General features: G+C 44.6%; 1 protein-coding gene across 1 annotated transcript in view; it reads right to left on the reverse strand.

Moving 5' to 3' along the window:
- PAPPA (pappalysin 1) overlaps positions 1-14,743 on the reverse strand; it is a 249,920-nt gene that overhangs the window by 38,812 nt on the left and 196,365 nt on the right. The window contains exons 20-22 of the mRNA XM_067542149.1: positions 10,227-10,410; positions 5,780-5,990; positions 4,243-4,414 (exon numbers count right to left, since the gene is read on the reverse strand). Coding sequence (XP_067398250.1) covers positions 4,243-4,414; positions 5,780-5,990; positions 10,227-10,410 — 567 coding nt within the window. The remainder of the gene's footprint in view (positions 1-4,242; positions 4,415-5,779; positions 5,991-10,226; positions 10,411-14,743) is intronic.

The following is a 14,743-nucleotide window of genomic DNA, read 5'->3' on the forward strand; positions in this document are numbered from 1 at the left end:
AGATAGCAAGAGAAGGCTCTGGTACCATCCACTTTCAAAGACAGGATACTAGGTTCAACCTAGTCTGCAACTCCTACCTCATGTTTCCGGCGGTAATTTTTCTCAGGTTTGTAGAGACATCTTAGATCTGATTTTCATGTGGTGCGTGCACAGCAGCTAGAGAAGGAATTCATTGCATATGTTTGAGTATTTATGTGCATCTGCTTAAACAGTCACTGCACACCTTGTGGTCAGTCCATTACAGACCAAAGCGCTTTGAGATACCATGAGTGTAGAAGGCATAGGGCTAGATTCTCAAGTGAGTTATACCCCTTTTCCCAACTCAGGTAGAAAACTCCAGCAGAGAATTCTCCTGGTGTAGGGGAACTCTGCTGAGCATTACTTTGCCTCTTCATCTCCCAACCCATATCTGGAATAGGGGAAAGCTGTGCTATGCTGGCATCAGGTCCATTAAGGATTCTACATCAATGGTGCAACATAGAGCTGACCGACAGCAGCTCTAAGGGTACATCTACACAGGGATAACAAGCCTGCGGCTGGCTCCAGCTCTGAAAAATTGCCGTGTTAATGTTTAGGCTTGGGCTGGAGCCTAAGCACTGTGACCCTGTGAGGCTGGATGGTCCTAGAGATGGTCCTGAACATCTACACAGCGATATTGAGCCTGACAGCTCGAGCCCCATGAGCCTGAGTCAGCTGATCCAGGCCAGCCATGGCTGTGTCATGGGTCTTTTATCCCTGTCTAGACATACCCTAAGTGTCATGAGGGCTGGGGTGCCAGAGTGGAATCACCACTCCCTGATAGCCTCCCCCCTACTCCTGCAACAAGCAAATCTCTAGAGCAGGAGAGAATCTGGCCCATTGTTCAGGACCCCCACTGCCTCTTGGGCAGAGGATAAAAATCCAGGTAGCACATGCTTATAATGATAACTTAGCAGGGTTTGTTACTGTAACCTGTGTGTTGCACTTCCACTGCAATTTGCAAAATATGCATGTTGTGGTAGCAATGTTCAATAGCGGCTTTTAAAGGTGACCCAGATTTATGCTCCCAGAGCTGGCTGTGCTTGGGTTACTGTTGTATGATATCTGTGAAGTAGTCCAAGATCCCAGTACTCTGGAATGCTGGAATATGAGGAAAAGCCGATGAACAAAAGATTTTGACTGCAGAAATGAACAGTCTAAGGGGAATACTGAGAGTTTCAAGACAATAGAAAATAAAAGTAAAGTGATAAGAATACAGCTTGGGCTAGAAATAACTCTGTTACAAAAGATTCAGGAAAGACAACTCTGATGGTTTGGACAGAAGTCAAGAATGAACCCAGAAAGGATCCCATACATGGTGATGCATACCAGAGTTCAGGAAACTAGAAACAGAGGAAGACTGAGGATGAACTGGATACATGGTGAAGAATGACATACAACAACAAGATTTCAAGATGAACAAAGCCATAAAAGCTGGTCCAATACAGAAAGTGGTGGACAGATTTCATTCAGCCCCACGGTCACTGCAGAGCTGATGGACGGCAATCAAAAAAGAAGACACGGCCGAGTTCCGGGGACATCTGCTGCTATGATAATGTCCTGTCCATCATTCCCTACCCTGCATAATCTCTTGTGAAAATCCCTGCTGTTTTTCTTGCTTGGATGAAGCATGCATTATCACCTTGTATATCTGAGAAAGTCTTAGTGGGTTTTATTCCTTAGATAATTAACACCTCTTGGGCGGGTCAGATGAGGTTAGGGGTCCTGCCTCTTTCTCTTTCTCTCACTCTTTTTTTTCCCTGTAATCTGTTTTCTGAGGTATCTGGAAATATCTTTCTCTGGATGTTCCTTTTCCAAGCTGCTTCTTACGCATTTTCTCAGCTGACCACCAGAATCTTACTTTAAAGTGAATAAGCACATCCCAATGTGTTGCAAAGAGTCTCTCACGTCACCAGTGCAGCCTCATTAACTCAGCTAACTCTTACTACCATTGCCCAGTCCCCGTTATACCTGACTGGGCTTGTAAAAATGCACAAACCTCGTAGCACCAGCTAGTCCTCAATATTACGCACAGCCCTTGTTACACTGCATAGGCCTCATAAGACCATACTTGCCTTGTGGCACTGCCACCATGTCCCCGTTCCACCCCACAGGTCTCAGAACTCTGCACAGGCCTCATAACACCACACAGACCTTTTAACACCCCCTCACACTTCGTTGCATTGCACATTTGTAACACCTTACCCAACCCTCATTTCACTGCCCAGACCTCAGAATGCCACACAAGCGGAGTCACTCCAGCCAGGCCTCTTTGCACCATTCTGCATAATCTCAAATCAAAACTCTGGAGTGTCCCAGGATTCAGGCCTTCTCTACCCCTCCCCAAGACAGCGAGTCAACTCAGAGAGTGGGGGAGGGCAAAAAACACTCTTAGGCTTATGGCTACACTACGGAGCTTACAGCGCTGCACCACAGCTGCAGACGATCTAAGCCGACGGGGGAGCTCTCCATTACCTCAGCCCCCGTGAGGGGCGGTAACTACGGCAGTGGGAGAAGCTCTCCCGTCGACATAGCGCTGTCCACACTGGCGCTTAGGTCGGTGTAACTTACCTCGCTCAGAGCGGTGGCTAATTCACACCCCAGAGCGATGTAAGTTATACCACAGTAAGTGGCAGTGTGTGCATAGCCTTGCTTTCTTCCAGAACTGTCATAGTTTTAAATGCATAAAGCCTGTCTGCTCCCTCTTCCCAGACTGTGTGTTTTTACCCTTTGGAGGAAAGATCAGCTGTGTCCTTCAGACTATTGGCCGGAGGGCAGAGGCAGTCCATTTTCAATATACCCTCAGAAATTTCAATTATATTAAAAGTATTTTGGCAGGGTAACTTCTACTCTCTGAACTAAGTGCCACCTTCTCTTACCAAATGTATTAGGGAACTTTCAGGAGAATTTACTCAACTCACAAATTGAAATTATGCTCTGGTTAAGAAAACCAAACGTTTCAAACTAGTGTTAAACTTTATAAAGACTAGAGCCTCCTCCCTTATAAACCAGCATAGTTTGAATGAAGTCAATGGAGCTACATTCATTTATATCAGCTGAGGATCTGGCCCTATCTGCTTAATAACAACTTCACAGCCAGACAAACACTATAGCTCAGTGAAGCTGAAGTATTACTTAACATGTTGAGATCCACATAGAAGTAAACTACCACATAATATAAATGCCTGTAGTGCACAAGGAAAAGAAAACTCAAGGACCAAACTTATGTCTTTAAAAACAGGCAAAGCCACCCAAACAAAAGTCATATAACAACCAAGACAAGTGCTAAACTTCACTGCTCAGTTGCTTTCTTTTACTGCGTCCCATCTCCCTCCTGCATTAGTATGATATTAGATAACGTCTCCCTAGATTACAAAGCCTTCAAGGCATAAACCCTGCCCTCTGACTTGTCTGTAAAGCCCCTAGCACACACGAGCACTCCGCACATAAATGATTAATACAATTATCATCGTAATATAATATTTTCAAACTAATAATCTCACTGTCTCTCCTTCACCCCTACTCCCACACTTTTAAGGAGCATGATGTTACTAAGGACACTGCATAGATCACCTGTCAGAACCTGGAGGTGTTGACTGAGACAGCACATTACAGGTAAGAACATGTCACACTACACAGCCTGGTGCATTCTCCAGTATTCATGGAAGATTGCTCCTAAACCTGGGCTTCTCACATGACCACACAGCACTAGCGCTGCCACGCTACAGCAATCTTCTTGCCTGTCTTATGGACGCTCAGTGCAAACCACCGTTGAGATCTCATATCAGAAACACAGTGGCCATTATCTCCAAAGATGAAGGGAGTTGCCTGGTCCAATACAGCTGCGTCCTAGAAGGCACAAAGCATCCCCATTGTTGTTCCTTAAACTTGGATGTATATATATAGACCTGCCATTTGATTTCTACTTCTTACATCTGACGAAGTGGGTTACAGCCCACGAAAGCTTATGCCTGCAGAAAGTAAATTTGTTAGTCTTTAAAGCGCTACAGGACTCTCGTTGCTTTTGCTGTATACAGACTAACACGGCTACCCCTCTGGATCAAATCCCACTGAAGTCCATGGGAATTGCAAGTGTTAAGCACTTTCCAGGAGGCACGGAGCACCTCAGAGATTTGGTTCCTGAGGCAGCAGGGTGGCACACAGAAGATTTGCCAGAAACTAGTTCCCATTGGCTTAAATTATTTGGACACAGAAGGAACTCACTGATTGATTGTCATCCTCCTCACACTTGATCCTGCACTCGCTGTTAAACTGGAAGCCGTTGGTGCATTGGTACAGCCCGTGGAACTTTGAAGGTGGAGGGTCGCAGGTAACAGGCACGCATGCGCCAGCTAGCCAGGTGCCATCTTGCATGCACTGGATCTTAAAGGCCCTCCTTCCATGTGGAAACAAACCAGAATATTTAGTGAGTGGCTGAGTCAGCTACAGATCTGAAATAGCTGAGCTCTGTCAGCAAGCTGCAGGAAATGGATGTGTTTGTGCTTTTAACACTAAGGACCAAGTTGTGAATTTGCATCATGTGGTCTCAGAGTGAAAATAATGATTATATGCAAAATCAACATTCGGTCGGCTAGTCTAATCCCCTCTTCTGCCTTTGACACATCTCCCAAGAACATTGCTTCTCCATCTTGTGGGCTGTGGGTAGTCTGAAGTGGGTCAAACAGAGTGAAAAATATGACAATAGTCATCCTTCCCCACAGAGTTTCAAAGGGGACTCCCCAGGTTGCATATCAAAGAGGTGTTTCTAAATTAGGTCTTTAGCATAAACTGTTTGGGGGAACATAGTCTGGAATTGTCAAAGGAAGGATTGATTTCAATTCCCATGGGAGTTGGGTGCCTAATTCCCTTAGGTTCCTTCGAAAATCCCAGATGTGCTGTTCCCTGTCTTTGGAAGATCACTAATAGGGAGAACTCCCATTACTCTGAAAAAGATCTTTCATCCCATGCCTATGGGATCTCTTCTGAATCCTACCCTATCCTAATCCTATACTCATAGGATCTCTAGTGGTACAGCTGGTCCAATTATGCATTGCAGATACATTTCACACTGATGTGAACTGTCTTTTCTGTTGGTAAACAGACTTTGATATATACTGATTTAGCCACTATTTTAACTTTTTTGACAAATAGTTTATGCGAACTAACTTCAGACTATGGAATGTGAGTTAATTTGCTTGTACAACTCAGTATTTATTATGTGTTACTGATCACCTCAGTCACATAGCTTTGTTTCTGCTATCTCATTGGATGACTGAAGCTTTTTAAACAGGTGAAGAATGAATCATGAACACTGAATAATTAATACTCTTTCTGGTACATAAATATTTTTGTTCAGCTGTGACTATGGGCATTTGTATGAAGAATGACTATTCCCCAAACATTTAGATGAACGGAAGTACGTTCAGGAATAATGAATAAAAAGAGGCATGAATCAAGCAGCTGTTTGGAATCTGAGCAAATGGTTCAAAATAATGGTTTTACTGTAGACAGCTAACTTTGTCTATAGCCTCTCATCCCTAATCCCATATACATGGGATATCCTCTATAATTCTTCTCCTTTCTGGGATCTTCTATAATGCTGCCCTGTCCACAACAACTGCTGGCATATGTGGGTTGCCCCACAATGTTCTCTGCTACTCATACAATCCGCTAGTACCCACAGAGTTTCCTCTCCTGAAAATTTTTTTAACCCACGTCTTTCTGAAATACGTTGTCATCTTGGTGTTACCGTTTCACTTACTTCCTTGCTTTCCTGGAGGAGCCAGGAACATGGTAACCCGGTTTGCATTTGTACTTGCAAAAGGAGCCCACTTTGTGCTTATCTTCATGGCAACGGGCAGTCTGAAGGTCTGCATTGGGAACTAGAGATGGAGCTCGACACATCAACTCACAAAGGGCCTCGGGGAAGGACCACAGCCCATCTTCCATACATGTCAAGTTGCTGTTGTTTCCTGGAGAGGACAGTGGGCAGGGTTAACAAAATCAGGAAGGGCTATTTTGTGAGGGTTTCATAACCCATACAATAGATCAAAAGATTCCTTGGTTTGTGTGTCAAAGTCAGCTATGTATATATTCTACATTTGTCTTCTGTGTACTCTACCTTTCAATAACTAAGAACTCTGCTATCCACAGAGAAAAGGTAGCTATCTTGTGTTCTTTTCAGTAAAGGCTGTGACACAAGAGACATACTGCCTGTGTGCTCTTGCATGGATACTTTACTTTTGTTCTTTCTTGTTTTGTTGTTTCTCTTAATCTAAAGAGAAGAAAAGGTCTTTTCTGTTGGAAAGTATCTATGTGTGGAAAATCGGCTTGCTTGTTTTCAAAACCATTAATCAAAAATGAACTACCCCCAAGCCTTCCATATGAGGAGGCCAGAAAATACATACTGAATCTAAAATAGTACACACACAAAGCATGGCACTAACATGGTGCTGTTGACATTCTATCTTCCACTCTGATTGGGTGTGATACCCCTTCTTCCTGCCTTGTGTCTGTCCTGCCTATTTAGATTGGAGGCTAGGGACCATCTATATTACGTTACAGTGCCTAGGACCAACCAAGAATGGGACCCATTCTTGGTTGGTCCTTAAGCACCAGTACCTGAACAAACATGATTATCATTATTATTATTATTATTAACAACAACTGAAATGTTGCTTTCCTTAGGATGCTTGCTTTGCTGACATCTTAAAGGTAAAAAAATATGGTATGACATATTCATCCCTGGTGTAGCTCACTGATTTCACTGGAGTTACACCAGGAATGAATCAAGCTCATTATGTTTTGTATTTCTTTGTCCTTTCTTGTTGTATATCATAAAGGAACAAGCTTTGTCTCAACAAAATCTCACAGCTGTGAGCCAATGACCACTCAAAGACCTAATATTCTATCAGCCCCCCAATCCAGTGCTATAGAAGCAGTTCGGTGAGGTCCACTCACGTTGACAAGTTCCAAACTAAATCCCATACCGTCTTCCTCACCTGGGAGGATGATAGCTGTGACATGAGCCATCAAATCTGGGATTGAAAGAGAGGAAAAATGGAGGAATCCTCAGAGCACAGCAAGGTATTCAGAGAAGCCCTCCTGCCTTACCCACAAAGATAAAAGAATCTTCATTAAACCATTGCTGGCTTTTTTTTTTTTTTTTCTTCCTTTCCTAACTGTGGCTCATTGCCAAGTTTTTTTTTGTGAAAACCAAATCTCTTTCTTATAGCACCAGCCTGCTTCTCTTGTCTGACTCACGCAGCAATTCCGCAGTCCTGCACTGGCGATATTATACTTGCTACTGCAAAGTGATGAACTGTGACATTACAAACAGTGGCTTCCATGACATCAGTGATTGAATTAGATATGAGTCATTCAGCTTCCATCTTCCAGAAGCTCAGTGGCAATGCCGATTAGTCATCATCTGTGGCTATGCAACAAATGATTTCTTCATCATATTGTTTTGATAGCTACGCTCCAAAAGTACAGTGATACTAGAGACCAGAGCTGTGCAAACCAGGCGCCAGATCCTCGGCTGGTGTCCATCAGCCTAGCTCCACTGTGTTCACCAGTTGATGGTCCGGCCACTTGTGACTTATATTATTCTGCCATGTTTCGTGTGACCATTTGCACCCTTTGTTATGGATGAATTTGCACCCCTTGAATTTGAATAAAATAGCTAGTGTCACTTTTAAAACATATTCCACAATTACCCCCCCCCCCATTGTTTTCAATTAGAAGCCACCTTCTTCTTGGAGATGGTCCCATGCAAAATAACAATTAAAAAAAAAGACATTTTGATAAAAATAGGATGATTTATAACAAAATGGAGAAATCATGCCTTTTGGACAGTTTTATCTTTTACTGTGGAAGTGCTGGTCATAGCTACATAGTTAAGGTTGAGTTGAGTTTTGCACTTAAAGCAAGGATTCAACAATTTTGTCATGAATGAAGAATACAGTGTATCCTTCCACAAAATTAAGGGTATTTCATGCACCTTATCTGGAATCGACAATTAGCACTAGCAGAAGAGATGACATCATACATAAAAAAAAAGAGCCTTGTATACCTAGTGTACCTAAATATACAGTAGCATTCGGGATTAATTCAGTGTCGGTGGGTGACAAGTCAACTTGGCTTCAAAGTTCTTTCAAGTTAACAATGCCTTCCTGCAATCTGTTTACAGGATTGGACCAGGCAGTGGTGAGAAGGGTCGTTATTGCAGTGATGGGGACTCCAGAAGCAGCAGCAAGTTGGGATAGGCACTTATCGGGGAAAGGAAGGCAGTAGCAGGAGGAAAGAAAGGTGCAGAATGTGTTACTTTGGTGACGATACCATTTAGGAGACCCAGGCAGAGAAGGCAGAAGAAAAAGGTTCAGGGTGGGATGTGCCAAGGACTGGAAAGGAGGACGGTAGCAGGAAAGAAGAGGCTTGGGAAAAGATCTCTCAGGGAACTGAGGAGGTGCCAATGGAAGGTGGGAAGCTGAAGTCTTCTGCTGCCTTTAGAAATAAAGAGAAGAAGGATAAAGGTGAGACAGGCATAGGAAACAGAGGAGACATGGAAGGAAGAAGACAAGCAAGGAAACATGCTGCTTGGGTATTGACAACATTCCAGAGGCAGATCCTCAGCTGTGCCAGAGACCTTCAATCAGTGTATCCGGTCAATTCTGGGACGATCAAAAACTCCGGGAACCATTATGTCCAGTGCATCATCTTAGACTGTGAGATGAGATGGAGCAAAATCATGAGCTCTGAATGCTCCAAAGTTCAGCTGCAGTGTTCTGATTGTGGTTTCATCTAATGGAGATCCTTAAAGTCTGTGGAGGTTTAAAGATAGCATCCCAGTTTGGGTTCACCCCTAATTATGAATGATCAAAGTCATATGCTGTGCTTGATGGGGGTAGGAAGGAAAAAGGAAAAGATGGAGCTGATACCACATATTGGACATCTGCTCCAGTGATTCATCTAACAGCACCTCCTTTGGAGGGGTGGGGACACAAAGGCAGACCAAATGTACCTCAATTAACAAGAGAGATGAATACTGCAATTCCCAAATGTTTTATTACTGATACAGGCTCAAATCCTGAAAGATTCTGAACATCAGCAGTTTCTACCAAAGCCAGAAGGAATTACCAATGCTCTTCAGGATTCAGCCCATTCAGAACATCTTGGGTAACTTAGAGGGCTCTTTGGGGTGTGTTTGTTTCTTTCACTGTTTACTTCCAACAGTCTTGCCATCTGTCATGAGGAATTCCCTTTCCTGCCTCATTCCAGAAAAAGCCCTCCATACGCCTTCTGGCTGTATGGTGCATGTGAGCTTGATGAAAACTTTAGAGGATTTCTTTAGACATTAGTAATAATAATCAGTGCCCAGAGGTTTCCTTTCCTTCAGGCAGGACTCTGATACTGAGTACTTCTTTACTAGTCTAGTAGGAGTCAACTGGACCCCTTGTGGAATAAGAGACTATTCAACATGAGTGAAGGCGTCAGAAACTGGCCTTTGGTTCCGGTCTCATAACGTAGCTCAGAATGAGAGAACAAAGCACTCCCAGCTACATAAGTAACAGCTCTCCCAAGCGATGTTGAAGAGACACCTATTGGTGCTGGCCTACAATTTTCAAAAGTGCCCGAGTGACTTAGGCACATGTGTCCCATTTTCAAAATGCAATAATTTAGGAGCTTAAGTCCCAATGAATTTCAATGAGACTTCAACTCCTACGTTGCCATGTCCTTAGGCTCCTAAGTAACTTAGGCATTTTGAGAATCCCACGCTATACCTATAAACACCTTCCCCTGACTCTTCCTGCCCACCCCAGGAAGAGATATTAGCTTTACATTTCACTGATGGCATTAAACATCCTCTTCCTCTTCCAGTGAGGGGAGTCAGCCTGGACAAGTCACTGCTCTGATTCTATTTATTTCTATTTCTTTTTAAAGTTTTGATTTTATGGAAGCAATTTTTTGCTGTCATTATTGTTCCCAGTCCACAGTCATCATGGGACAAAGTATTAAATAAACTCTTGCAACACACAGGAAGAAGAGAGGAAATTAACTTCGAGCATAAATAAAACCTGGACAGTAACATTCTGCCCTCATTCTTTGTCATGCTTCAAACCCCATGGAATAATAATAATAATAATGATAATGACTTGTCTGTGTCTTTACAGACCTAACCTTAACTTGCAGCAAAATGCCTTCCATACCTTTCAGCAGAGCCGGAGGTCGGCAACTGAAGGAGCATTTCTTGCCAAAGGTGGTGCCCTCGCTGCAGTTGAATGTGGCCGGGTAGACATGGTACTGGTCTGGGATGCCACAATCCACCGGTTCACAGGCCACCTGTTTGTTCCATTTCCCATCTGTGCAAGTCATGGTGATGCTGGACTCCAGCTGAAAGAGACACATGGCCAAAGACATGACAGCCAGCAGGGGAACAGTAAATCTTAATAATAACCAAATAACCCCCAATACACACGAAGAGCCACCCACAGCCTAATCACGGCTTTTGTTTGCTGTCCTATCAGCTCTGATCATTGAACTTGATCATCAGCGTTTGGATTGGAGGCTTCTAAAGAGTACCCAGGTGCTACAGAAAGTGATGTCAGTGAGTCAGTAGGGATATTTTCCTCTCTGAGTTAGCACCACACCAGTAGCCCAGCTTGGTGTGAAGAAGTGCAGTGATGCTGGTGATGGGACTTAGAAGTGAAGTCCTGACAATCTGTGGTTGTTATAGACCAGGGGTTCCAACCTTTTTGGCTCGAGGGCCACAGATATCATTATTACAATCCTGAAGGGCCACCAGTCTCCGCCAGCAGCCCTCCCACCGCCCCCCACTGCAGCCAGACAAAAGGAGTTCAGCAAGGAGGCTGCATCCCTCCTCTCTGATCTCCCATCCCCCTGGCTGCAGCAGGGAAACTGCACCAATCCTATAACCCCGTCTACTCCACCTGGGTCCCTAGACAGTGGCTCCCTTCTGCAGCCACTGCCAGGGTGACACGAGATCAATGCTCCCCATCCTCTGGCTCCAGCAGGGACCCCAGTGCCTAGGGACCCAAATGGAGCACTTTGCCGTGCTTCCTGCTACAGCCAGGGGGAGCAGAGCACTGATCTCCCATCCCCTTGGCTGCAGAGCCTGCACTGTCTTTCAGCCCCGTGGCTACATGCTCTGTCTGGGTCCTTACACAGCGGCTCCTTATGCAGCCAGTGGGAGGGGAGCAGTGGGCCACTTTGAAAGCCTCCAAGGGCCACTTTAGGCCCCCAGGCCACAGATTGGGACCCACTGTTCAGGACCCTTTGGTGATTTTTCTATTAGCAGGATGTTACCCCATGTATCCCGGCTGAATGTGAACTGGAGCTATTCCTGTTTGCCAACTTCAACTCACTCTCCAGTTTCCACCAGATGTGATACTCTTCTTCACCTCTGCTCCTTGGGTGCGGCTGTATGTGCTCTGGAATGGCTGCCATGCTTGACCCAGGACGGGGCTGCATCTCAATCTGCAAGGTGCTCAGCTCCATTTCTTGGAGAGTCTCACAGTTACTCTAATACTAATCTCAGCCACTAATTCCTGCTATTATTATTTATTTGTATTATGTGCCTACAGACACCAAAGAGAGTCAGGGCCTGATTGTGATAAGGACTGGACCTGCCCATAGTAAGAGACAAAAGAATTTACAATCTCAACAGACAAGGCAATATTATTATCCCCCTTTTTCAGATGGGGAAATAGAGACACAGAAAGATCACATGTGGCAAAGTTCACACTGAGATTCTATGGCTGAGCTGGAAATACAGCTCAGATCTCCTGAGTGTCAACTATTAGCAGAGCAACAAGATTGACAAATGTCCCCCAGAAGTGCAGCAGATATCCAGAAACCCCACATAGCTGAGAAGACAGAAAGTGAGGGAGCCATCCTTCCATAGCTAAAACTATGAATGTACTACAAAGTACAGACAGATGCAGGTGAAGAGAAACAGAACAAATAACACAGCCAATATCTGAATTTTTTTAAAAAAGCAACATTGTTAGAAACCAGTGAAGGAGAGTCCGAGAGTAGGACTCATTGCAGTAGAATAGAGAGAAGGAGAAATGAGAGACATAAGAGACCAAAAAGCAAGAGATAGATAGTGCAGGAAAGAAAAGATACCTGCACAGATCTGCCTGAATTGTAGCAGTCCTGTGCCTCCAGGGGATATTTTATTCAGGGCTGGCGCAGTCACAGGAGATTTGCAACGCCAAGCATTGATCTGGGTTTATAAAAGCAAGGGAAATTTTTCTAGCACACATCAAAGGGACCTGGAATTCCCTTTTGCCAAAACACCCTAATGGTCTCAACAGAAGTTCAGACCTGTCTCCCTTTGATATATGGTTGTACTGAGAATGGAAAAAGCAGCCCCACAGACTGGAGACTTCCCGAGTGGGCACAAAACCCCTTTTCCAGGCCACCAAGTTTATTTAAATAGGAAGCATCATCATCATCAAAAAAAAAATCTCCTATTGCCCTGGGGTGTAACATACTGGGATCCATGGAGATCCTAAGACAAAGCGACATTGTGGACATCACTTCCAGAGGATTTGTTCCCTGGGGCCTTTATCTTCATTGCTTTCCAAATGGTCGGTGCCATTTTTCAAATTGTTTATAGACGGCAGCTAGAAAATTACTTGGAGATGTCTGTACTTCAGGAAAGTTGTTCAATGGTGTGAGACTCCATAGAAGAAAAGTGAAGAGATGAATGTTCAGGCATGTAACACACAGCCCCACCCCCTCTTCCCTGCTTCTGGGCCGGTCCATGGAGCAGAGGTAGAAATTGGACATTTCTCAACCACTGGGTTGGATTTCCATTGTTTTGAATGGATAACATGTGGGTTAATGAAGGTGTTCAGGGCCTGATTTAGAGGCTGAGTGACGACAGCTCCCATTCCATATTTCAGTTGGAAATATCCACGTTCAGTGCTTCTGAAAATCAGGCCTTTAGCCTCTACAGACCAGGGAGAGATGCAGTCTTCCCCGTCAGCACAATGCAGCATGTGGTTTTGCACTCCGGGCCGTGTGGCTCCGTGGTAAGCTGGAGCCACAGTTTCCCATATGAAACGTTATTACTACCTGCTCATTTCCATAGAACCTATGACCACGGCTGCTAGGCACTTCAGTTTCAGAGATAAAACACAAAAGAAGAACCAAACAAAAGCTGTTAATCAAACGCGAAACAAAACACGTGCCTCTTGCACTGCGCCTGGAAGGACGCTAGCCTCAGGCTCTGATAGAAGGCACAGGGAAGCGAATTCCAAAGCAGTGGGAGTTCAGCTCAGGAAACCCAGCTGCTGGGTATGGGGTGTTTGAATTTAATAACCAATTTCAGGGACTTCCCAGCTGACCTTTGCTTCTGGGGGAGGATATAGGGGAAGAGGCACCCTCTCCAATAGAATCATAGAAATGCAGGCTGGAAAGGACCTCAAGAGGTCATCAAATTCAGGTCCCTGTGCTGTGGCAGGACCAAGTAAGCCTAGACTATTAACTGACAGGTGGTTTTTCCATCCTGTTCTTAAAAATCTCCAGTGATGGGGATTCCACAACCTCCCTTGTAAGCCTGGTCCAGAACTTAACTACCCTTAGAGTTAAAAAGCTTTTCCTAAAAACTAACCTAAATCTCCCTTGCTGTAGATTAACCCATTGCCTCTTGTCCTAGTTTCAATGGACATGGAGAACAACTGATCACTATCCTCTTTAAAACAGCCCTTAACATATTTGAAGACTGTTATCAGCCCCCCACTTTGTCTTCTTTTTTTAAGACTAAACACTCCCACTTTTTTAACCTTTCTTCATAGGTCACATGTTCTCAACCTTTCACCATTTTTTCCTGCACTCCTCTAGACTCTCTCCAGTTTAGCCATATCTTTGCTGGTGTGTGGCAACCAGAATTAGACACAGGACTCCAGCTGAGTACAAGTAGAGCAGGACAATTACTTAGTGTAGCTTCCATATGACACGCCTGTTAATAATGTACCTGTGATTGGGTGTTCAACCTACATTACCCGGAAAAGGGCTAATGTGGCTCAGTGGAGGTTAAGTAACCTGACAAGTCAGACCTGAGGGAGAGTTAGGATAGTTCAACTGAGCAGGGAGCAGATGAGGGCTAGTATAAAGCCAGGAAATATGCAACTGAAAGAGGGCTGAAATGTGGAAGCCTGCATCACTCCCTGGGCTTAGATATGGAAAGAAGACATAGGGGGAGAGTAGAAGCCTTGAGATCCTGGCCCTGTAGGATGGGTTTATCCAGAAGGGTGGTGGAGTAGAAACCTGACAGGGGTGGAATAGGAAAAGGCTCAGGGAAACATCATCAAGATTTGGGACAGTGCAGATGTTGGCCACTGATTCAACGATACCTAAGCTAGAACCCAGAGTAGTGGGTGGGCCTGGGTTCCAGCCATGGGGGAAATGGCATTGCCTTGGATTGGAGGACTGCTGGGTAGGATGCCTGGTCAGCCAGTCCAGTGAGACTTTGATACCCTGGATGGGTTTAAAACACAGTGACTTGGCTGGAGGCCAACCCATGAAGAGGGAGTATCCTGACTCTCCAAGAGGAAGCACTGCAACTCCTGGAATGTGAGAGGGGCCGTAGCATGAGCGAGACACAGAAGGGAGCATCAGACTGGGCAGAGCTATTCCCCATACACAGACACAAGGAGGTGCCTTAGTGATGAGTAGTGTACCCCATGACAAATAC

Source organism: Emydura macquarii, unplaced genomic scaffold (assembly GCF_026122565.2).
Source record: "Emydura macquarii macquarii isolate MOO-44397 ecotype Brisbane River unplaced genomic scaffold, CSIRO-AGI_Emac_v2 contig_691, whole genome shotgun sequence".
NCBI lineage: Eukaryota > Metazoa > Chordata > Testudines > Chelidae > Emydura > Emydura macquarii.